The sequence below is a fragment of the Dama dama genome, chromosome 11, assembly GCF_033118175.1.
Source record: "Dama dama isolate Ldn47 chromosome 11, ASM3311817v1, whole genome shotgun sequence".
Classification (NCBI taxonomy): domain Eukaryota; kingdom Metazoa; phylum Chordata; class Mammalia; order Artiodactyla; family Cervidae; genus Dama; species Dama dama.
Window position 1 is genome coordinate 88157055 of NC_083691.1, and position 26185 is coordinate 88183239.

At 39.5% G+C, this 26185-nt stretch overlaps 1 protein-coding gene and 1 non-coding gene across 2 annotated transcripts in view; one reads left to right on the plus strand and one right to left on the minus strand.

Annotated features, from left to right (window-relative positions):
- The window catches only part of NLRC4 (NLR family CARD domain containing 4), a 47383-nt gene that overhangs the window by 17393 nt on the left and 3805 nt on the right, over nt 1–26185 (plus strand). Inside the window, exons 5-8 of the mRNA XM_061155644.1 lie at nt 7092–7184; nt 7336–7506; nt 10269–10361; nt 11015–11182. Coding sequence (XP_061011627.1) covers nt 7092–7184; nt 7336–7506; nt 10269–10361; nt 11015–11182 — 525 coding nt within the window. The remainder of the gene's footprint in view (nt 1–7091; nt 7185–7335; nt 7507–10268; nt 10362–11014; nt 11183–26185) is intronic.
- LOC133065653 (U6 spliceosomal RNA) lies at nt 13614–13720 on the minus strand. The gene has a single exon (XR_009694925.1). It is a non-coding gene; the product is annotated as a U6 spliceosomal RNA (small nuclear RNA).

A 26185-nucleotide genomic window follows, 5' to 3' on the forward strand; every position in this document is an offset into this window, starting at 1 on the left:
TAAAAAAAAAAAGGAAACAACAATACCAAGTGCTGCTGAGGATATGGAGAAACTAGAACTCTATGCATAGTGTTATCTCATCAGAGTTGGCTGATAAAAGTTGAAAATTTTTCATGCGCTTATTTGCCAACTTAGTGAAATGTCTGTTCAAGTTTTTACTCATTCTTAATTGGGTTAATTTGTTTTCTTAGTGTTGCGTTTTAAGTGTTTTTTTTTAATACATTCTGCATACAAGTCCTTTGTCAGAAAAGTGATTTGAAAATATTTTCTCCAATCTGTAGTCTTTTCATTCTTTAAAAGTGCCTTTCATAGGACAAAAGTTTTATTGCAGTCCACTTTTTCTCTTTGTGAATCATGCTTTTGGTGGCATGTCTAAGAACACTTTGCATAACCCCAGGTCAACATGATTTTTTCCATATTTTCTTTTGAAGCTTTACATTTTACATTTAGATCTGTGATGCATTTTGAGTTAACATTTGTATAAAGTGTTAAGTTTAGATCAAGGTTCATTTTCTTCCCTATGGATATCCAGTTATTCTGTTTATTGAAATGACAATTCTATCATGTTTGAATAACCTTTTAATCTTTGCCCAAATTATTTGGCTATAGTTGTATGGGTATAATTCTGAATACTATTTTCAATTGATCTTTCATGTACCAATATCCATGCCTATTTTTTGTCAATACTCCATTGTCTTAGTAACTTTTGCTTATAGTAAGTCACAAAATTGGGTAGTATTATTTCTTCAAATTACTTTTTCTTTTTCTAAAAATTACAAAATATTCCAGTTCCTTTGTTCTTCCATATAAATTTTAGAATCACTTTTTTTTTTTTGGCTAGGCCTCATAGCCTGTGGGATCTTGGGATCTTAGTTCCTCAACCAGGGACTGAATCTGAGCCCTCAGTAGTGAAAACACAGAGTTCTAACCACTAGATCAGCAGTGAATTCCAAAGAATCACATTTATATTGTCAAAAATTCTTCCTGAGATCTTGGTTGGAATTACATTGATCTACAGACTAATTTGGGCCTCTCCACGTGGGACAAGTGGTAAAGAACATGCCTGTCAATACAGGAGACGTAAAGAGACACTGGTTCGATCCTTGGATCCAGAAGACCCCCTGGAGGAGGGCATGGAACCCACTTTAGTCTTTTTACCTGGAGAATTCCATGAACAGAGGAGCTTGGAGGGCTACAGTCCATAGCTTCATGAAGAGTCAGATATGACTGAGGTAACTTGGCACACACACGCATAGACTAATTTAGAGAGAACTGACATAATTTTTATGTTGAATATTTCAACCTATGACCATGGTTTCTCTTTCTATTTATTTAGATTTTTCTTAATTTTTTTTCATTATTTTGAACTTTTCACCATGTTGATCCTGTATATGTTTTATTAGATTTATACCTTTTACATTCTTTTGGAACTGTCGTAAATGGTATTTTAAAAAATCTGGTTACTGGGATTTCCCTGGCAGTCCAGTGACTAAGACCTCTTGCTCCCAATGCAAGGGGCCTGGGTTCAATCCCAGGTCATGGAACTAGATCCCAAGTGCCACAACTAGGAGTCTGCAGGCTGCAGTGAAGATCAAGATCCCTTGTGCTGCAACTAAGACCTGGTGAAGCCAATATAAATAAATAAATATCTTTTAAAAATCTGGTTACCAATTATTTATTGCTACTAGAGAAATTCAGTTCAGTTCAGTCACTCATTCGTGTCCAGCTATTTACGACCCCATGGACTGTAGCACAGCAGGCTTCCCTGTCCATCACCAACTCCCAAAGCTTGCTCAAACCCATGTCCATTGAGTCAGTGATGCTATCCAACCATCTCATCCTCTGTCATCCCCACCTCCTCCTACCTTCAATCTTTTCCAGCATCAGGGTCTTTTCAAATGAGTCAGCTCTTCACATCAGGTGGCCACGGTATGGAAGCTTCTGTTTCAGCATCAGTCCTTCCAATGAATATTCAGGACTGATTTCCTTTAGGATGGACTGGTTGGATCTCCTTGCAGTCCAAGGGACTTTCAAGAGTCTTATCCAACACCACAGTTCAAAAGCATCAATTCTTCAGCGCTCACCTTTCTTTATAGTCCAACTCTCACATCCATACATGACTACTGGAAAAACCAAAGCTTTCACTAGATGGATCTTTGTGGGCAAAGTTATGTCTCTGCTCTTTAATATGCTGTCTAGGTTGGTCATAGCTTTTCTTCCAAGGAGCAAGCATCTTTTAATTTCATGGCTACAGTCACCATTTGCAGTGATTTTAGACCCCCCCAAAATAAAGTCTGTCACTGTTTCCACTGTTTCCCCATCCATTTGCCATGAAGTGATGGGACCTGATGCCAAGATCTTTGTTTTCTGAATGTTGAGTTTTAAGCCAACTTTTTTGCTCTCCTCTTTCATTAGGAGGCTCTTTAGTTATTCTTCACTTTCTGCCATAAGGGTGGTGTCATCTGCCTATCTGAGGTTATTGATATTTCTCCTGGCATCTTGATTCCAGCTTGTGCTTCATCCAGTCCGGCATTTCACATGATGTACTCTGCATGTAAGTTAAATAAACAGGGTGACAATATATAGTCTTGACATACTCCTTTCCCAGTTTGGAGCCAGTTTGTTGTTCCATGTACAGTTCCAACTATTGCTTCTTGACCTGCATACAGATTTCTCAGGAGGCAGATAAGGTGGTCTGGTATTCCCATCTCTTTCAGAATTTTTCAGTTTGTTGTGATTCACACAGCCAAAGGCTTAGACATAATCAATAAAGCAGAAGTAGATGTTTTTCAGGAACTCTCTTGCTTTTTCAATGATCCAATGGATGTTGGCAATTTGATCTCTGCCATTCCTCTGGCTTTTCTAAATCCACTTGAACATCTGGAAGTTCACAGTTCACGTATTGCTGAAGACTGGCTTGGAGAATTTTGAGCATTACTTTACTAGCGTGTGAGATGAGTGCAATTGTGTGGTAGTTTGAGCATTCTTTGGCATTGCCCTTCTTTGGGATTGGAATGAAAACTGACCTTTTCCAGTCCTGTGGCCATGCTGCATTTTCCAAATTTGCTGGCATATTGAGTGCAGCACTTTCACAGCATCATCTTTTAGGATTTCAAATAGCTCAACTGGAATTCCATCACCTCCACTAGCTTTGTTCCTAGTGATACTTCCTAAGGCCCACTTGACTTCACATTCCAGGATGTCTGGCTTTAGGTGAGTGATCACACCATCATGATTATCTGGGTTGTGAAGATCTTTCTTGTACAGTTCTTCTGTGTGTTCTTGCCACCTCTTCTTAATATCTTCTGCTTCTGTTAGGTCCATACCATTTCTGTCCTTTATTGTTCCCATCTTTGCATGAAATGTTTCCTTGGTATCTCTAATTTTCTTGAAGAGATCTCTAGTCTTTTTCATTCTAGTGTTTTCCTCTATTTCTTTCCATTGATCACTGAGGATGGCTTTCTTATCTCTCCTTGCTATTCCTTGGAACTCTCCATTCAAATGGGTATCGTTTTCCTTTTCTCCTTTGCCTTTAGCTTCTCTTCTTTTCTCAACTATTTGTAAAGCCTCCTCAGATGACCATTTTGCCTTTTTGCATTTCTTTTTCTTGGGGATGGTCTTGATCACTGCCTCCTGTACAGTGTCACCAACCTCCATCCATAATTCTTCAGGCACTCTGCCTATCAGATCTAATCCCTTGAATCTAGTTGTCACTCCCACTGTATAATCATAAGGGATTTGATTTAGGTCATACCTGAATGGTCTAGTGGTTTTCCCCACTTTCTTCAATTTAAGTAAGTCTGAATTTGGCAATAAGGAGTTCATGATCTGAGGCACAGTCAGCTCCAAGTTTTGTTTTTGCTTACTGTTTAGAGCTTCTCCATCTTTGGCTTCAAAGAATATAATCAATCTGATTTTGGTATTGACCATCTGGTGATGTCCATGTGTAGAGTCTTCTCTTGTGTTGTTGGAAGAGGGTGTTTACTATGACCAGTGCGTTCTCTTGGCAAAACTCTATTAGCCTTTGCCCTGCTTCATTCTGTACGCCAAGGCCAAATTTGCCTGTTACTCCAGGTGTTGCTTAACTTCCTACTTTTGCATCCCAGTCCCCTATAATGAAAAGGACATCTTTTTTGGGTGTTAGTTCTAGAAGGTCATGTAGGTCTTCATAGAACCACTGTTCAACTTCAGCTTCTTCAGCATTACTGGTCAGGGCATAGACTTGGATCACTGTGATATTGAATGGTTTGCCTTGGAAACGAACAGAGATCATTCTGTCATTTTTGAGACTGCACCCAAGAACTGCATTTTAGACTCTTGCTGACTATGATGGCTACTCCATTTCTTCTAAGGGATTCTTGCCCACAGTGGTAGATATAATGGTCATCTGAGTTAAATTTGCCCATCCCAGTCCATTTTAGTTCACTGATTCCTAAAATGTCGATATTTACTCTTGCCCTCTCCTGTTGGACCGCTTCCAATTTACCCTGATTCATGGACTTTTAACATTCTAGGTTCCTATGCAATATTGCTCTTTACAGTATCAGACTTTACTTCCATCACCAGTCACATCCACAACTGGGCGTTGTTTTTGCTTTGGCTCCATCTCTTCATTCTTTCTGGAGTTATTTCTCCACTCTTCTCCAGTAGCATATTGGGCATCTACCGACCTGGGGAGTTCATCTTTCAGCGTCCTATCTTTTTGCTTTTTCATACTGTTCATGGGGTTCTCGAGGCAAGAGTACTGAAGTGGCTTGCCATTCCCTTCTCCAGTGGACCATGTTTTGTCAGAACTGTCCACCATGACCCATCCATATTGGGTGGCCCTATACAGCATGGCTCATAGTTTCATTGAGTTAGACAAGGCTGTGGTCCATGGGATCAGTTTGATTAGTTTTCTGTGATAGTGATTTTCATTCTGTCTGCCCTCTGACAGATAAGGATAAGAGGCTTATGGAAGCTTCCTGATGGGAGAGACTGACTGTGGGGGAAACTGGATTTTGTTATGATAGGCGGGGCCATGCTCAGTAAATCTTTAACCCAATTTTTCATTGATGGGCAGGGCTGTGTTCCCTCCCTGTTGTTTGACCTGAGACCAAACTATGCTGGAGGTAATGAAGATAATAGGGACCTCCTTCAAAGGTCCCATGCTCGCACTGCCACAGTCAGTGCCCCCCGACCCTGCAGCAGAAATACAATTGATTTTTGTGTGTGTTGATATTGTACTCTGTATCTATGATAAACTTATTTCATGTCCCCTCCAAAAAGAATATTTTTATTCCTTCCATTCCAATTTGTATACTTTTTATTTCATTGTCTTGTCTTATTGCATTGATTATGACTTGCAGTACATAGTGTTGAACAGAAGAGATGAGAGTGAACATCCTCCCTTGTTTCTGATCTTAGCGAGAAAGCATTCAGACTTTCACTATTTTAAGTATGACATTCATTAATTGTCATTTTTTGTTTTTTTTTAAGATGCTTTTTATCAGGTTGAGGAAGTTTCCTTCTATTCCTAGGTGGCTGAAAGTTTTTCTCATGAATAATTATTAGATTATGACAAATATTTTTGCTGTATCAATTTATATGATCATTTCATTTTTCTTATCTAGAATGTTAATATAGTGAATTACATGGGTTGATTTTCAAATATCAAAACAATCGTGCATTCCTGTATGAAGCTTACTTGGTGGTAGTATAATATTCTTTTTATGTATGGCTGGACTCCTTGGTAATATTTTGTTGTGAATTTTGGCTTCTGTGTTCATGAGTGATATTGCTTCAAAGTTTTTTTTGTTTTATTTTCTTGGTCTTGGTTTCATGCTGGTTAATGGTAGCTTCATAAAATGAGTTGGGAAGTGTTGCCTGTGTTTCTGTTTCCTGATAGTTATTGTATAGAATTGATGTTATTTCTTCTTTGAATGTTTAGTAGAATTTGCAAGTTAAATTATCCGTGCTTGAAGCTTTCTTTTTTGAGAAAAATTTAAATTACAAATTCAATGTCCTCAGTTACATAGGACTATTCAGGTTATTTACGTAATGTTGGATAAATTTTAGTAGCTTGGAGCTTTCAAGAAATTGTGTAAATTTCAATGCAAGTTTGATGTATGAAGCAGGGTACTCAAAGTCGGTGCTCTGGGATGAGGTGGGGAGGGAGGTAGGAGGCAGCTTCAGGACGGGGAGACACATGTGCACCCATGGATGATTCATATCGATGGACGGCAAAAGCCACCACAGTATTGTAAAGAAATTATCCTCCAATTAAAATAAATTAATTAACTAAAAAAAAGAAATTGTGTAGTTTTATCTGTAAAGATCCTATGGACAGAAGAGCCTGATGGGCTACAGTCCACGAGGTCACAAGAGTCAGACACGACTGAGCAACTAAAACACACACATCTGTGTTGTCAAATTTACGCATATTTTTCTCTGTTCTTTTAACATCTGTGATTTCTGTATTGTTATCTTCCTTTTCATTTCTGATATTGGTAATTTGTTTTTCTTCATTTTTTATTTATCAGTCTTGCTAGAAATTTATCAAATTTATTGACCTTTTCATGGATACAGCTTTCAATTTCCATTGATTTCCCCCTATTGTTTATCTGTTTGCAATTTTTTTTTATTTCTGCCCTTTATTATCACATTTGCTTCTTCTTCCATTGGGTTTATGTTGCCCTTCTCTGTCTCGTTTCTTAAGTAAGCTTAGGTTACTGATTTGAAAACTTTCCTTATTTCTAATATAAGTATTCAATGCTCTAAATCTTCCTTTAAGCAACTGTTAACCTGTGATTTTGATATATTTTAGTTTTTTAAAATATTTTTTCAAAATATTATCAAATTTTCCTTGAGACTTATTTGATGCTTGTATAGAAGTGTGTTGTTTAATTTCCATCTGTTTGGAGATTTCCCAGTTACCTTTCCAGTATAATTCCATTATATTGGGAAGGCATGCTTCCATCTTTGACCAAAAACTATATATTTGTGTTTCAGTTTCATGAACATTTCTTGCCCATGGTAGAACAAAATTCTTTTGATTGGTCATAGAAATCTAGTAAATGACAGCTGAACACCAATCCCTTTTCTTTTGGCAGGTGGTCTGACTGACAGTTTAGGTAATTTGAAGAAGCTTACGAAGCTCATACTGGATAATATTAAGATGAATGAAGAAGATGCTTTAAAACTAGGTCAGATTTTTGTTTTCTCTAATATTTTTATTAATATAAGTTTAATAATAAGAACAGTAAAGACTCTGATACCGACTGTGTTTATACAATGCAAGAAGAAGGCCTTTATGTACTTGGTGTCCTAATGCATTTCCTTTCCATTGGTTTGCAGCTGAAGGTCTGAGAAATCTGAAAAAGATGTGCTTACTTCGTTTGACCCACTTGTCTGATATAGGGGAAGGAATGGATTACATAGTCAAGTCTCTATCAGCCGAACCCTGTGACCTTAAAGAAATTCAATTAGTCTCCTGCTGCCTGTCAGGAAATGCTGTGAAAACCCTAGGTAACTGCTGCCTACATTAACTGAATGAAAACAGTATAAGAAAACTTGACATATGTTTATACTAAGACATGCTAAGTCTCTCAAATGGAAATTTAGTCTTTAGAGAAATTGGAAAAGATAATAAAGACTTCTAGGCAACATCTAAGCTATTTTTATGATCTTCTCTGTGACTGGAATGAAAATTTATTATGGATGAATAATAAGAGAGAATTTGGGGATAATTGAAGATGTCATTTTAAGAGAGGGTAAGTGAAAGTGAAAGTCACTCAGTTCAGTTGTGCCCATGGAATTCTGACCTGTGTCCAGGTCAGAATACTGGAGTGGGTAGCTGTTCCCTTCTCCAGGGGATCTTCCCAACCCAGGGATTGAACCCAGGTCTCCCGTACTGTGGTGGATTCTTTATCAGCTGAGCCACCAGGGAAGCCCAACAGAGGGTAAAGAGGAAGAAAATAAGAAATGAGTGATTGAAACTTGGCACATTCTGTTATATAATAACTGCTTAATAAAATTTTGATTGAATGGATAAATAAGTGATTGAGAAGCAGAGAGAGAAGGATTTTCTTAAATGTTCTCTGTCCTAATTCTTACCTATTGCCCTGTTAAGATGGAGGCAATATGCATCAGTATAAGAGCTGACTTTTGAGTTCCTGAAGGGTGTATATACCAAGTATGGAGAAACTTTTGCATATTTCCGGATAAACTAGATATGGTCAATTTAGTGTTTTTTTTAAATTTAGGATTTTGGGGAAAAGATGGTCTAACCCTTTAAAAAACAGAATAAACAACTGCTAAGAATCTGTAAACTTTCCTAAGAAAATCATGTATATGCCAATGTAAACCAAAAGTTAGAGAAACCTAGGGATTAGAAAAGGCCAAACAATGAGAAGCATAAGAATGAGGAGCACACTCCTTTACTTCTTCACTTGCCCTGGGGAGAGACAGGTTTAGAACTGAAAATAGCAGCTGTACCCTTTTTAAGAGGAGCTCTGCAGGTTTTAAAAAATTATTTATTCATTTAGGCTCTGTTGGGTCTTTGTTGCTGCTTGGGCTTTTCTCTATTTGCCATGAGCAGGGACTACTCTCCAGTTGCTTTCTGACTGAAGTGGCTTCTCCTGTTGAGGAGTACAAGCTCTAGGGAACACAGGTTTCAGTAGTTGTGGCTCCAAGGCCCTAGAGCACAGGCTTAGTAGCTGTGGTGCACGGGCTTAGTAGTTCTGTGACATGTGGAATCAGCCTGGACCAGGGATGGAATCTATGTCTCTTGCATGGGCAGGCAGATTCTTTACCACTGAGCCACCAGGGAAGTCCCAGGCTTTGTATTTTAAACCAAATCAGAGAAGATACTTTACTCTAAGAAAAGGGTTCATATGATTGATTAAAAATAATAATAGCTAATATTATAACAAGGGCATGTATTCATTAAAAAACTGACTAATTTCTTCTTCTTCTTCAGTCTAACGCTCTCCCAACTGAGCTATTACAGCCACTCGCTAAAAAACTGACTAATTTCTAAAGGGGATACTTCCAATCAGTCTTGATAGGAAAAACTTCAACTAAGTTAAACAACCATGATAAATACCTGAAATGAAGAAAAGAATTAAGCAGTTCTTCACTAGAATGATAGTGTCAGAAGAGTGTAATTTCGTCAGTTCTGTCTCGCCACAACAAAAGATTTGAAACAGTGGACCTGTGTTACAGCTCGGTTACAGCTCAGAGTTTTATTCAGCAAACAAAGGATAGTACACCCTCGAGGCGTGAAGGCAGGCAGACCCCAAAGGAGAGGCCCCACCTGTCTTGACTCCCTCTTTTTTACGTTTTTGTCTCCTCCCCTCTGAGCCTGCCATATGCAAATTAGGGCTAGCCAGGAAGGGGGCGTGTTTGTCTCACCTGAGGTTCTCACTCCAGTCCTCAAAATTTTCCTTTGTTCCCTTTTCATGGGCTTTTCCCTTTTTTTGTCTTTTAGCCACTGCCATTTTGGACTCCTTTTTCCTATTTTAACTGCCTAACAATGGCATTTATGATTAATGTTTACATGTAATATAGTTTCCCAAAATTTTAATCTCAATATATTTGTATTTTTGTTATTAAAATACATCTCTTATAGATAGCATGGAGTTGGGTCTTGCTTTAAAAAAGAAAATTTAGTTTTATTCATCTTTGTCTTTAATTGGAATGTTTAATCCAGTTAATATAATTATTCATATGAATAGATTTCCAGCTGCCATTTTGCTGTTTGTTTTCTGTTTTTCTCATCTGTCTTCTCTTAATTTCTAAGTTTTTGTTATTAGCATCACAACTATGACATTAACAAAATTATCTAAACTGAGTACACAAAGAACAGCTCATCTTATCTGGTTTTTGTTCCTTTGTTTCTCCTGCATGATAGGGTATTTAGAATTGTAAGCAACCTCAGAGTTTATCCATTTCAACTTCCTCATTCTAAAGATGAAGCTGCTGAAGGCTAGAAAAGCAGAGTGATTTTACTAAAATGACATAAAAACTATCTTCCAGGCTGCCTTAGGCTTTTGGTGAATTGAAGTTTTTTAGTCAGAACTTAGGACCAGGAAATATATGTGCATCAATCATATTTGTGGCAACTGGGGGTTAAATCTTTCCAGAGACTTTTTTGGGATAATTATATTAATCAAGTGAAATAATGATTTGTATGCTACCAACAAAGAAAACAAGGACTCAGAATTCTTCTAAGGATATTTTAAAATGCATTTATAGTCTTGTTTTGGATTGAAATTTCTTTTTTCCAGCTCAGAATCTTCATAACTTGGCCAGACTGAATATTCTTGATTTATCTGAAAATCATCTGGAAAAGGATGGAAAAGAAGCTCTTCATCAACTAAGTAAGAATGACAATTTAGCCAAAATCAAATACTCAAAAGGTCAGAAAAGCAGAGCCTGACTCCTGTAGTTTCTTTTATCCACATATGCCTTACTATGGACCATAGTGCAAGTGAAAGTCATTACATAAGTCAATGTAGCCCTTTTTTTAAACTACTCTTCAAGAATACAGGCCAATGGCTTTTGAGTTATCAGTTTTCCCATATCATTGCACCTGAGATTCCCACTTGCTTGCCTCCTTCCAGGGAGCTAGGGTCTGAGAGTGACATTCAAGACAAATTTGCTTAAGAAGTTAGTGATAAGATTTTTAAGCTGTGATAACAATTCTGTGATTATGTTAAAATAAAATAACATAGTACTTACTGTCTGAGATTTGCTTCAAAATAATATAAAAGGGAAGGATTTAATGACAATGAAGCAAGATTATCCATGATTTGGTGTTTGTTGAAAGTTGGCATATTAGTACATATAGTTTTATATATTTTTGTATATTCTTGAACACTTCCCATAAAAATGTTAACAAAAAAACAAGTAGATTCTTATTGCACACTGAGCAGGCTTCAGAGATAATAGTCATTCCTTCTCTCACATCCCTTCATCCTTTATCAATTTTGAGATGGATCCAGTTTCTGAAACTGCTCCCTGGTTCTTCAAGTTGACAGGCTGCACGTCTTAGAAGAGCTGACTGTTCTGATGCTGCCCTGGTGTGGTGATGTACGAGTCAGTCTGGCCAGACTGTTGGAGAAACTGGAGAGGGTTCCACAGCTCGTCAAGCTTGGGCTGAAAAACTGGAGACTCACAGATGCAGAGATTAGAATTCTAGGTAGGTATACACACAGAGCTAAAAGAAAGGAAGTTAGCCCTCACAAAGTTCTTCAGTTGGTTTGTTCTATTTAGTTAGTTAGCTAGCATCTGATTTGTTTATTTATTTGACTCCTCTTTTTTATACAAACATATTGAAAGAGTGTTCACACATGTTAAAGAGTAAAATGATTGAAGACACTGGCCTGTCTTCAAGCATTTCACCTAAAGTGTTTAAAGGAAAAACATTCACATTATCTGATAAGGTATATTATGTTAGGAATTGCTCTTCCTGGCCTTAACTATCTGAAATTCAGCAAGGCCCCTCCAATCTTGGGAAATATGTTTAAGTCACTTGTTGGGTATTCAAAACAAGTAAGGAAAAGAAAGAAAGAATGTGTTAGTCGTTCAGTCGTGCCCAATTCTTTGTGACCCCATGGACTGGAACCCCAGCCTCCTCTGTCCATGGAATTCTCCAGGTGAGAATACTGGAATGAATAGCCATCCCCTTCTCCAGGGGATCTTTCCAACCCAGGGATTGAACCTGCATCTCTTATGTCTCCTGCATTGCAGGCAGATTCTTTACCATCTGAGCCATCAGGGAAGCCCAAGTACAATTTTAATGTAAATGGGATCATGGAATACATTTAAGTAGCTGCAAAATAATCCAGGGACAAATACAGATACATAGATGACCAAAGACACAACAGCCTCAGGCAGCTGAAGTGTTCCGACACTCTCTGTCTTACTTATCAAGTCTGTGTAAAATGACTCCAAAACTTTGTGGCTTAAACCAACTATAAAACAAACAACTATAAACATTACCTCTCATTCCTGTGGGTCAGGGATTTGGAAGCAGCTTAGCTGGGTGGTTCTGGCTTTGTGTCATGAGGTTGCAGTACAGATGTTGACTGGGGCTGCTGGAAGCCTACTTCCAAGGTGGCTCCTCACTTGGTTGGCAGGTTCATGCTGGCTGTTGGATGCGGCATTAGTTTCTCATCCCTGGACCTCTCCATATACCGCTTGCATGTCCTCAGAACATGGCAGCTCACTCTCTCCAGAGCAAGAGATCCAAGAGAGAAATCAGTTAAATGTTGCAATACCCTTTAGGACCTAGCCTGGGAAGATCATTTCTGGGGTTGTCTCTGCTGTATCCTATGGTTACTCATGTCAGCCCAACCCAGTGTGGGAGGGGACAACATGAAAGGATGGATACTAGGAGGTGAGGATCATTGGAGCCAGCTTGAAGGCTGACTACTATATTACCTAAGGCAAAGGATTGGTGACAACAGCCTTGACTGCCTTCATTTCCCTCACAGATTGTCTCGAAAGTATTTATAGGATACACATCATACAACTTACCATTTTAACCATTTTAAAATCTACAGTTTTGTGGATTCACATTCTTAAGCAACCACCATCACCATCCATCTCTAGAACTTTTTCATTTTCCCTGGCTGAAACTCTGTACTCATTAAAGACTAACTCCCGCTTTTAAAAATTTCTCTTTAGAGATGTGTATGTCTTTAAGTCCTTAGGCTGCCCAAAGGTTCTGCAATTCTTTTTTTTTTTTTTTATTAGTTGGAGGCTAATTACTTCACAACATTTCAGTGGGTTTTGTCATATATTGATATGAATCAGCCATGGATTTACACGTATTCCCCATCCCGATCCCCCCTCCCACCTCCCTCTCCACCCAATTCCTCTGGGTCTTCCCAGTGCACCAGGCCCGAGCACTTGTCTCATGCATCCCACCTGGGCTGGTGATCTGTTTCACTATAGATAGTATACATGCTGTTCTTTTGAAATATCCCACCCTCACATTCTCCCACAGAGTTCAAAAGTCTGTTCTGTATTTCTGTGTCTCTCTTTCTGTTTTGCATATAGGGTTATCGTTACCATCTTTCTAAATTCCATATATATGTGTTAGTATGCTGTAATGTTCTTTATCTTTCTGGCTTACTCAACTCTGTATAAGGGGCTCCAGCTTCATCCATCTCATTAGGACTGGTTCAAATGAATTCTTTTTAACGGCTGAGTAATATTCCATGGTGTATATGTACCACTGCTTCTTTATCCATTCATCTGCTGATGGGCATCTAGGTTGCATCCATGACCTGGCTATTATAAACAGTGCTGCGATGAACATTGGGGTGCACGTGTCTCTTTCAGATCTGGTTTCCTCAGTGTGTATGCCCAGAAGTGGGATTGCTGGGTCATATGGCAGTTCTATTTCCAGTTTTTTAAGAAATCTCCACACTGTTTTCCATAGCGGCTGTACTAGTTTGCATTCCCACCAACAGTGTAAGAGGGTTCCCTTTTCTCCACACCCTCTCCAGCATTTATTGCTTGTAGACTTTCGGATAGCAGCCATCCTGACTGGCGTGTAATGGTACCTCATTGTGGTTTTGATTTGCATTTCTCTAATAATGAGTGATGTTGAGCATCTTTTCAAAAATATGGAACGCTTCACAAATTAGCGTGTCATCCTTGCGCAAGGGCCATGCTAATCTTCTCTGTATCATTCCAATTTTAGTATATGTGCTGCCGAAGCGAGCACTGCAATTCTTAATGGTGCTGAGATTCTGGGTCTTTCCTTCCCTTAATTCTTTTATTTATTTTTGGTTGCATTGGGTCTCTGCTGCTGTGCTTGGACTCTGGGGCTACTCTTGGTTGCAGTGCATGGGTTTCTCATCATGGTGGCTTGTCTTGTTGTGGGACACAGGGTCTAGGGCACAGAAGCTTCAGTAGTTGCAGCTTGCAGGTTTAGTTGCTCTGCAGCATGTGGGATCTTCCTGGAGCAGGGATTGAACTGTGTGCTCTGCATTGGCAGGCAGATTCTTAACCCCTGGACCACCAGGGAAGTCCTCTCCTTCCTTTAATTTCCGACTCCACTTCCATCTCCTCCACCCGCTCCCTTAATCATCAAATCATATCAGCCTGGGTGTCATTCTTTCGGGACCTTCTGCTATTCTGGGTGATATTGGAAGCAGGTGGGGTTTCTGTGACAGGCTAATTAGCTAATAAATAATCCTTCTCAGGTAACCTCATACCTAAAGCCAGTTGGAAAGGATATCTCTTTTCAAGGAGGCTGTTGGGGAGTGTGAAGAATCAGAATTACAGGTGAGGGAAGGCATTTTTAGGTAGAGACCCTTTGTCATCTTCCAAATCTGTAAGTAGGTAGTTGCTTAACTTGCCCACTTCTGAGGCTGACTATGGAGACCAGAGAAGGAGATGGTGTGGTGTGTTTACTAAGAACTAAGCTAAGGGAGTAATTTGCCATTTCACTTTAATAGCCTAGTGCCTAACAGCATCCATGTGTAAATGAGAAATATAACAGAAGAAAGACAGCTGACTCTTGGGAATTTACCTGTAATGATGTACCCCAAGATGCAAGTGAAAAAAATGACAAAATGAAGAACTAATTTATTCTCAAAGTGCTTTTAAAAAAGAATTTGTGGAATTGCCATTATATACCTAATAAAACATAACTATTATCCCTGTTTTATAGACACACAGAGACATGGAGTCTCCTTGGCAGTCCAGTGGTTAGGACTCTGCACTTCCTCTGCAGGGGCCCCTGGTTCCATCCCTGGTCGGGGAACTAAGACACCTCATGCCATGCAGCAAAGCCAGATTTTTTTAAAAAAAGAAGCAGAGCCATAAGAAGGTTGTTAGACCAAAGCAGGGATAAGGCTAGAGACAGAAGAGCTGATGAAAGGAGCGAGAGAGTGCAGGTGCTGGCGTGGCTCCTCTCCAGCCATTTCCTCCACCCCCCAAAGATGTAAGGGCTTCCCAGGTGGCTCAGTGGTGAAGAATCCGCCTGCCAATGAAGGACACCCAGGTTTGATCCCTGGGTCAGGAAGATCCCCTGGAGTAGGAAATGGCAACCCACTCCAGATACTTGCCTGGAAAATCCCATGGACAGAGGAGCCTGGTGGGCTACAGTCCTTGAGGTCACAAAGAGTCAGACACAACTGAGTGTGCACACGCATGCAGCTAGAGGTATAAAAAGCAGTCTGCTTGAATGTGAGGCATTAGCTGAAGAGTGAGCCAAGCATTCTCTGCCTTTGGCCTCTAGCCAGGTGATGAGACTGCTGTCTGTGAGTCCCCTCCAGAGGCTCCATCATTATGAATGGTTAAGTGAATTAGCTTTAGAGTCAGACAGACCTACCCATCCCTTCCACTTGATAGATATATGGCCTGCAGCAGCTTCAAGCTGCTGAATCTCGGTTTGCTCATCTGTCAAATGGGGATAATTACAATGCCTACCATATGAGAGGTTATTATAATCCATAACTGAGCTAATGAATAGTAAGAAGTTCAATACTGATTCACTATATATGCTCAATAAATGGTACTGTGATCATTATTCTCTGGCAGCTTCAACAGGAACCAGATGCTAGGGTCATCTTCCTTTAAAAAAGAACTTCTTCAGCCTGCTCACTTCTGATGGATAAGATCCTTCACAATAGAACCCCAACCCACATTCCTCTCCACCTTCATCTTCTGCATGCTTCCCCACCTATGTGAGGCTTCATCCTCATGAACCTCTTCCTAGTCCTACAAAATGCTTTTGTACATGCACTCCCTCTAGGAAGTCCTTCACCTCCTCTACAGTCCTTTAAGACATAGCTGATGTATCTCTTTCTTGGTGAAATAGTCTCCTTTTTAAAAAAAAATTATTTATTTTTCATTGGACGATAATTGCTTTATAATGTTGTGTTGGTTTCTGCCGTACAGCCACATAAATCAGCTACAGGTATACATATGTCCCCTCCTTCTTGAACCTCCCTCCCACTCCATCTCACCCCTCTAGGTTGTCACAGAGCACCAGGGTGAGTTTCCTGTGCTATACATCAGCTTCCCACTAGCTACTCTTGGTGAAGTAGTCTCCTTATGCTCTCTCTTCCGCACCCCTAAGAGTAACCTAGATGGTTGTTTTAAGCCTCTTGTCCAGCATCTTTCAAAATTTTTTGACTATGACCCACATTTTAAAAGTACATTTTATCTTGTTATCCAATGCACACATACACATACATTTTTATAGTATTTATATATACTTTAAAGTATCCTTAAAACACCTAAAAAAAAAGATGTGGTACATATATACAATAGAATATTAGCCATAAAAAAGCATGAAATGCCACTTGTAGCAACATGGATGGACCCTGACATGATCATGTGAAGTGAAGTAAGTCAGACAAAGAAAGACAAATTTTATATGACACCACTTATAAGTGGAATCTATAAAAATGATGTAAATACTTATTTACAGACTCTCAGTCATAGAAAAAAATCTACGGTTACCAAAGAAAACAGCAGGATTGGGGGCAGGCGGAGAATTAAATTGGAAGTTTGGGATTAACATAAACACACTACTATATATAAAATAGATGGGCAACAGGACCCACTGTACAACACAGGGGACTTTCAATATCTTACAATAACCTGTAAAGGAAAAGGATCTGAACAGGAAAAATATACATACAGGACTAAATCACTTTGGCATACACTTGAAACTAACATATTATAAATTAACTATACTTCAATTTAAAAAATGATTTAAAAAAACCTGCTCTAATCCATACGCTAGATCCAGGGCTTCTGTTTCCATGGTCCCTCCTGGCTCTGCATTTATTTTTGTGTGACTCTGGATCCATGTCAACTCACCCCTTGTGGCGTTCCTTTCCCTGTTCTCCAAGTTACTCAGATGGGGAGAATTCACTTATCCCTAACATCTACAAAAAGGTCCCAGTATAATTACAGATGTAGCAGATTTACTGAATGCTTATAAGTATTTGTAAAGGGTGGGCTTACATGATAGCTCTTAATAGCACTTAAGTTTAATATTGGCACTTCCCCTTTCTCCAATAGATGCAAGACCATTTCTGCCAATTCAGGCTCCAGTTGCCTGTCAGTTGCCCTGCCCTATTTCATCACCATCTCTTACAATTCCCGAACAATTAAAAAAGAATCCTTCTATGTTATTATGAAGAGTAATTCAATTACATTTAGCCCCCTAATATCAAACTCAGTTCGGGACCTTCCTTCACATTGTTGTTCAGTCGCTAAGTCCTGTCCAATCTTTTACCACACTGTGGACTGTCTGCCAGGCTCCTCTGTCCGTTGGATTTCCCAGGCAAGAATACTGGAGAGGGTTGCTAGTTTCTTCTCCAGGGGATCTTCCTGATCCAGGGATTGAGCCTGGGTCTCCTGCATTGACAGGAGGATTCCTTAGCACTGCGCTACCAGGGAAGCCCTTCCTTCACATAGCCAGACTAATGTGCTCCATGAATAACAGGCTTCACGTTCAGGTCTCTCCTCTTCCCCTCTACTACTGGGCTCTGTTAACAGCAGAGAGAAGAATAGATTTATTTCCTCCAGAATATGAATCATGTTAAAAGGCAGAAGCAGCCAAAATCAGGGTCCTTTTGGTTTTGTTTTTTAATTGATGTGTAACATACCCACAGAAAAGTGTACAAATCTTAAGTAGATAGCACAATGAATTTTCATAAGATTCACATACCCCTGTAACTAGTACCCAGATCAAGACATGGAAGATTAAAAAAATAAAAAGAAAGAAAGAAACAGAAGAGTCTCAGCTTTGTAGCTCCCTTCTCCCAGCTCCCTGACTTTCTAACATCATAGATTAGTCTTGGCTGCTTTTTAATTTTACATAAATGGATCATATACTATATATTCTTTTGAGTTTTCTTTGGTTCAATATCATGTGTGTGAAATTCATCCACATTATTATGTGTAGTCAAGATTCATTCATTCTCATTGCTGTAAAATCTACTGTGTGAACATACTTCAACTGTTTTTTTCCATTCTACTGTTGATGTGTGAGTAATTTTAGCTTTTGAATACTACAAATAGTGCTGCTATGAACACCCTTGTGTACATCTTTTGGTGAACATATGGGCACATTTCTGCTGGGTGTCTACACAGGAGTGGGTTTGGGTTACAGATAAAGCATATGTTAAGCTTTGGGCCTCGCTGGTGGCTCAGATGGTAGAGTCTGCCTGCAATGTTGGAGACCCAGGTTTGATCCCTGGGTTGGGAAGATCCCCTGGAGAAGGAAATGGCTACCTATTCCAGTATTCTTGCCCCAAGAGTACCATGGACAGAGGAACCTGGTGGGCCACAAACTGTTGGATGCAACTAACTTTCACTTTTCATATGTTCAGCTTTAATATACATGTCAGTCTTCCAATGTACTTATATTCAATTCAGGTTTAAAAAAAAACTGTGGTTTTCATTATTACACACAGATAGCCACTTATTTTTGTTAGAGCACTTACCATTTGAACTTAGATGATGTATTCATGTACCTATCTGCCCCACTAAACTGTGAGATCTTAGAGAACAGGGCTCAGACCATTAGACTTGGTATTGAGTGTATATCCCACATTCAATAAATATGTTGTATGAAAGAACAAAAGACCTTATAGCACCTCCACAATTTGCCATGAGATATAGGCTAGCTTGGGTTCTTAGAAAACCCATTATAGTAAATGCTGTTTTCTTATATATAAAATCATCCCCAAACTCCAAAATACATTTGTATGATTTCACAAACTCTTTATGATATCTGAACCAACCAATTCTTCAAGCCTCTAGTGTAAGTTTCTTGACTCTGGTCCATAATACTTCTCCTGGGTCAGAACTGGCTTTGGGATTCCCATCCCTAGTTAGTGATGGTATATGTGATGGATGAGACACAATATGTCTTGAGATGGGATAACAAAATGCAGGCTGGTAATAAGAGATGGGGAGTCTAAGGAAACATAGGCTACATAGGAAGCAGCAGGGAGGAAATATGTCATAGGAAGTGTTTAATGAAATATGTGGTAGATAAGATGTGCTGGAGACATAGGGAGCATTTTCAGAAAAGTACCTTTTTAGCAAGGGTTTTAGACACCTCCTGGTCCTAACTGAAACCTTGCTCTCCCCTACAGCTCTCTTAGTCACTTTTTATTCTCTTGATCTTTATGCCTCTCAGAATCCAAAAGGCAAGGTCAATTTCTCCTTGATTTTCACTCTTCCTTCCAGTCCACTCCTCCAACCTCATGAAGGATTCCTACTTCCATGTGGCTTAGGCCATTTAACTGAACTATGGCTTGTCCTTATTGCTATGAACTCTGAATTTATTGTCATCTTTTCTTATGCACTGAAGCCTTTGACAACCATCTTGCAGAATTCCTCACCCTCTAATTTTGGTCATCAACTAAGACTTCACTTCTTATGTGAAACTACTCAGCCAACACTCAGGAACCTCCTCTTTGGTCCTTCCCTTCTATTATCCTTCACCCATCTGTGAGGATGGAATTATCAGATTATGATAACTCCACTTAAAACTGTTCTACCTCTAAGATATTAAATTCAGACAATTCATTCTCAAACAGCCTTCTAAATTTCCATCTTAGTTACTTAGTGACTGACTCATCACCAGTTCATTTCATTTCACTGGGACGTCCAGTCCATTGAGCCCACTACCACTTACCTACTAAATAGCTCCTATTTATTTTGACTTTTCTTCCCACCTAGTTTAAATTCCATCCTTCAGCCTGCAAACGTTCTTGTCAAAATAGCTGAAACTCTTATGGCCCATAGTATGACAAGTCAATTTAGTCAATGACACTTAGTGATGGCCTGTGTGTGTGATAGATGCAAAAGTGAAATGAAGAAAGTATAATGAGAGATGGAGTTTCTAAATAAAGACTACTTAATAAGATGTAGGGAGAAAATGAGATGTGGAGGTGAGGTGTGAAATCAGATACAGTGGTTAGGGCATATTTGCTGGCAAAACTCAAAGCCTGGATTATCCTCAATTTTCCACTTGTTCTGTACCTATACTCAGACCACTGGGAAAAATCACACAGTTTGGCAGATAGGTACACTTCAGGTTTATAATGACAAGGTTCAATGAAAATACTAGAGAAAATGGTAAGAAAGCATTATATATTGAAACATAGCATGCAGCAAGAGCAGGGCTTGAGCAAAATGCTCATAGTCTTAAATACTTATATTAGAAGAGAAGAAAGGCTGAAAATTATTGTTTCTAATTTAAGAAGCCAGAAAAAGAGTAAACTCAAGGTAATAAACATAAGAATATAAATCAATGAAATAGAAGACAAAAATAAATTTAAAGAAAGATTAGTAAAGCTTAAAATGGTTCTTTAAAGAGTAACAAAGGAATAAAAATTAAGCAAAACTGATCAAGAAAAAGCAGAGCAACATAAATAATTTCATTAATCAAAGCGGAGACACAGGGACATGAATGTTTGTAGTGGCTTTATTCATATCACATATCTTATAAAGGACTACTATCTAGAATATATAAAGAACTCCTACAACTCATTGATAAAAAGACAACTGGATAGAGTTTAGAGAAGACAAAAATCTAAATAGGCATTTCTCCAAAGAAGATATATAATGGCTAATAAACATCAGAAAAAATGCTCAGTACCATTAGCCATCAAAGAAATGAAAACCAAAGCCACAGTGAAATGCCTCTTACCATCCACTAGCATGGTTACAATAAAAAAAAAAAAGGACAGGTAATAAAAAGTGTTGACAAGGACACAGAAAAATAGGAGCCCTCATATGCTGGTGGTTGGACTGTTTCCTACTTAGGAAAACATTCTGGCACCTCTTCAAAAGGTTAAACATAGAGTTACCAATTCCACCCTGAAGAATCCAAGAGAAATGAAAATATGTGTCCATACAAAAACATGCACAGCAATGTTCATTGCATATTTTATAATCCCAAAGTGGAAACAACCCAAGTGTCCATCACTACTAAGTGGATAAACAAAATGTTATATATCTACAAAATAGAGTAATATTCAGCCATAAAAAGAAATGAAGTATTAGAACACACTATAACATGGATGAACCTTGAAAATATCATACTAAGTGAAAGAAGCCAGTCACAAAAGACCATATATAGTATGATTACATTTATATGAAATGTCCAAAATGGGCAAATCCATAGTGACGAAAAGTGGATTAATGGTTGCCAATGTTGGGGGGTGGGGTGAGAATGACTGCTAATGCTGTGGAGTTCAGTTTTGGGGGTGATGAAGATGTCCTGGAATTAGATAGTGGTGTACAACTTTGTGGCTATACTAAAACCCATTATGTTGTTGCTGTTTAGTTGCCCAGTCATGTCTCTTGAGACCCAAATCCCATGGATTGGGACTTTTCAGGCAATAATACTGGAGTGGGTTGCCATTTCCTTTTTCCAGGGGATCTTCCCAACCCAGGAACTGAACCCGAGTCTCCTGCCCGCATCTCCTGCATTGCAGGTGGATTCTTTACTGCTGAGCCCTTGGGGATGCCCAAAACCCACTATAGTTACACTTTTAAAGGTTGAATTTTATGGTATGTATATTATATATCAAAAAGACCCTAAAAGTATATCCTAAGCAACTGTATTTATACAGTACTTGTCAAAACTGTATTTTAAAAAATACAAAAGAGTGACAAACTCTAAATCAGAACAGTAGTTTCTGTGGGTCAGCAGGGACAGATGTGCACAACAGCAGGATACCACATAATAGATCCAAGTTTTTATCCATGTTCTAATTCTCAGGTTAAGTGATAGATTCATGAGTGAATAGGTGAAATTTGTGATCTATCCAATTCTGAATAAACAATAAAACACAACCTGTCAACATTTCCTGACAATCTTACTGTGCCTCTGTATGCAGCTCTCTCTACATAAACAATTTTAAACTTTATTCTCCTTAATCCACGTCTTTATCTATTTCACAATGAATGTGATTTTCCCCTCTCTCTCTACTTTTCTTATTACATTATAGTAGGTCTCTCCCCTTTTAAGAGCAGTCTCTCTGCTCCAGCCTTGATTGAGATCCCATCCCTGCCGTCATCCCTGTTCAAGATCATTTCACCAATTATGCCCTTTTTTACTCTTTCCTATCAGTTTTTAAAGGTGCTCAAATCTCTCTCATTTTATATAGAACTCTTCCTGACTCCTATCTTCCTCCTATGACTATCATCCTCTCCCTCCTTCCCTTCAAGGCAAAAATTTATGAACCCTCAACACATCTCCACGATCTGACCATCCTCTGCTTCTTACTTATTGCAGCTGACTCTACAGACGTGCATATGACTTAATGGCTATTTCCCCAAAGTGTTTGACTTACCTATGTAAAAGTTGATGCTGAACACTCTCTCCTTTTCAAAATGTTCTCTTGACTTCCATGCTACCTTGGTTACTTCTCAGTCTCCTTTGCCATGGCAGTTCCTCCACACAGACGTTAAATGCTCCCAGTTTTTCTTAGAACCTGGTCCTAGGCTCTCCGCTCTTCTTCCTTAAAGATTACACTTCATCTTAAAGCTGTAATTGCCATGTTTCAATTTTGACTTCCCAAATTTTGTTTCTTCCTGATCAGCAATCTGGGACTGTTGAATAGGAATCATTGTGAGCTCAGGGATCTACTGCACCTATTCTCACTTACTTCTTTAGATGCCATAGTTTGATTTAGATGTTTGAGGCTGAACTCACAATCTAGCATGTTCTCAAAAAGACAGTCATCACATCTGAACTCCATTATCCAACTTTTTTTCTCAAAAAAAGAACCACCACAGACCATACTTATGTTCTAGCTCAGCGGTAAGTTCTGGGCCAAATCCTGCTGCCACATGGATCCTCAGAATTTTCCAAGTGTTCTGCTTTGCTTTCTACTTGTAATTTTTTAAAAAAAATAGCATCTTATTTTTATTGTGTTAGACACAGTAACTTTTTGGGATCTCTGAAAAAAACTAAATTTATGAAGTGTGTTTTTCCTGTTCCCTATGTTGCCTCATTTCTTGGGAGCTTTTTGTTCGACTTTTTGTCTGTCTTTAGTTCCTTGTTGGAGGCTGCTCTCAACTGTCTGGTATTCCTGAACTGTTCTCTTCACATTTTAGAGTGCGGAACAAGTCGGTAGGAAGCTCCCTGCACCTGAGGGAGGGGCTTAGGTTCACAGCGGGTGGTCAGGAAAGAAAAATAGCTTTTCCTGTGTAGGGCCTTTCCTTGGAGGCAGTTCAATTTTCCCTGAGAAGGATCCTTGTCTTTCTCCTGGAGTATATAAGCCCAGTTGCCACTGCTCTGCAAAGTGGGGCTGGGAGGCCTTTGTGTGTTCCCCGGGCACCCGGACCTACCATCTTCCATCTGGTTACTTCACCATGTATGTTTTCATACCATGTGTAAGCCCAGGGAGACAGAGACCATATGTCCTTTTATGTTATCCCCAGCACCCAGCACAACCCAGGGTACATGGTAGGCACTCAAAAACGTTTGTTGAATGAACAAATGGTAAGAGCTCTGTCACACTAGAGCTTGGTTTAGGTTGTAGGAACCCTTCAAGGATCAGAATCCTTCTACCCAGAGAATCTGAGATTCTGCCTGGAATTAGGATCAAGCCACTTGCATTCTCCACAACCCACATACAGTCTACAGAGCTAAATGTCACTGATTCCTTTTCTCTCAGCAGTCTGCTCCTCATGACGACAAAAACACCAGATTCAATGAACAAAATGCGTGCCCTTGTGGATTACATTACTTATTCTTGGTTTGTGTGCTTGTGCACATTCTGGTAATTATCCAAAAATCTAACTGATACCATTCTTTAAGCCTGGCAGGTAGCCTGTATAAATAGCTTACCCTTAGAGGGTGGGATGGGCTTGAAATTCTTCTTCATTTAAGTTCCTTTCAGGTGGTGCAATCTGTTCTGATAATTGAGAAGGAGAAATGAAGTTGCTTTTTGCAGGCAAAGGAGCTTTATATACAGACATGCTAACTGGCAACCAGTATTTTGACTGGGCACATACTTTGCTGGGAAGAACCTGGGAAAGAGGCAGAGGCAGAAAGGACTTGAGAATGAGGTATAAGAAGAGAAGAGAGAAAGCTACCTATGAGGAAGAAAGAAGGGCTCATTATGGGAAAGAGGAAGAAAGGAGAAAGTGAGGCCCCATGTATGAGAGAGGCTGGGCACAGGCTAAGCAGGTAAAGGAGACCCAGCCACACCTTGGCTTACAGAGCACAGAGCTATATTCCCCTCTCTTGTAACACTCAGGAGTGCGCAGTCCAGGCAGGTGAAGTGGCTTTGCTCTGTGCAGTCTTTCAGACCCAGAAACCTACATGTTCTTCATTCCTCCCTTTCTTAGGGTGTTTAACCTTTGACTTCATGGTAATGGCTAGGATATTTACCTTTCCATTGTAGGAGTTTTTTTTTTTTTTTTAATAATTTTAAACATTTATTTATTTACAGTTGTGCTGGGTCTTTGTTGCTACACAGGCTTTTCTCCAATTGCAGAGAGCGGGGGCTACTCTCTAGTTGCAGTAAGCATTCTTCTTGCAGTAGCTTCTCTTGTTGCGGAGCACAGACTACAGGGTGTGTGGACTCAGTATTTGTAGCTGGCAGGCTCTTGAGCACAGGCTCAACAGTGGTGGCGTATGGGCTTAGTTGCTCCGAGGCATGTGGGATCTGCCTGGACCAGGGATTGAAACCCTGTCTCCTGCATTGGCATGTGGATTCTGACCCACTGAGCCACCAGGACAGCCCTGTTCAGTTCAGTCGCTCAGTCGTGTCCAACCCTTTGCAACACCATGGACTGCAGCACGCCAGGTCTCCCTGTCCATCACCAACTCCCAGAGTTTATTCATGTCCACTGAGTCAGTGATGCCATCCAACCATCTCATCCTCTGTCATCCCCTTCTCTCACCTTCCATCTTTCCCAGCATCAGGGTCTTTTCCAATGAGTCAGTTCTTCCCATCAAGTGGCCAAAGTATTGGAGTTTCAGCTTCAGCATCAGTCCTTCCAATGAATAATCAGGAATGATCACCTTTAGGATGGACTGGTTGGAATGCTTGCAGTCCAAGGAACTCTTAAGAAAAGCATCAGCTCTTCAGTGCTCAGCTTTCTTTATAGTCCAACTCTCACATCCATACGTGACTACTGGAAAAACCATAGCTTTGACTAGACAGACCTTTGTTGGCAAAGTAATGTCTCTGCTTTTTAATATGCTGTCTAGGTTTGTCATAACTTTTATTCCAAGGAGCAAGCGTCTTTTAATTTCATGGCTGCAGTCATCATCTGCAGTGATTTTGGAGCCCCCCAAAATAGTCTCTGTTTCCATTGTTTCCCCATCTATTTGCCATGAACTGATGGGACCAGATGCCATGATCTGTTTTCTGAATGTTGAGGTTTAAGCCAACTTTTTCAGTCTCCTCTTTCACTTTCATCAAGAGGCTCTTTAGTTCTTCTTTGCTTTCTGCCATAAGGATGGTACCCTAAGGGCAGTCCCTGGAGGAGGTACTTTAGAGTGCCCTATTCTGTAAGGAAATTCCTGAAGTTTCCTGCTGCTGCTAAGTCGCTTCAATTGTGTCTGACTCTGTGTGACCCCGCAGACGGCATCCCACCAGGCTCCCCGTCCCTGGGATTCTCCAGGCAAGAACACTGGAGTGGTTTGCCACTTCCTTCTCCAATACATGAAAGTGAAAAGTGAAAGTGAAGTCGCTCAGTTGTGTCCGACTCTTAGCAACCCCATTGACTGCAGCCTACTAGGCTGCTCCGTCCATGAGATTTTCGAGGCAAGAATACTGGAGTGGTAGCCATTGCCTTCTCCACCTGAAGAGTTTAAAGAAGGTTTAAAATAACAACCCCAAAACTCTTTATCTTGAGATACTGAAGGAGTTTACTTACTCAAGTTTACACTTTGGAACATTTCATACCCAAAGAAACAATCATTAAGTAGCATATGCTTCTCCAGAAGAGGAAATGACCTAATGTTGCCAAAGTCTGACTCCAGTTTTGAAAATAGGTACTGAATATTTCAATTGTATCGCCCACATCTCAATTTTTACAATCTTCCATTTCTTGGAAAAGTCAGGAAAACAGAAAAAGTATATAATTCATTTATATTGGTTTGCTATAATTGGTATTTATCAGATTCCCTTATACTTTAGGAAAAATATAATTTGTAAATATAATGAACCAGGTTTATAAT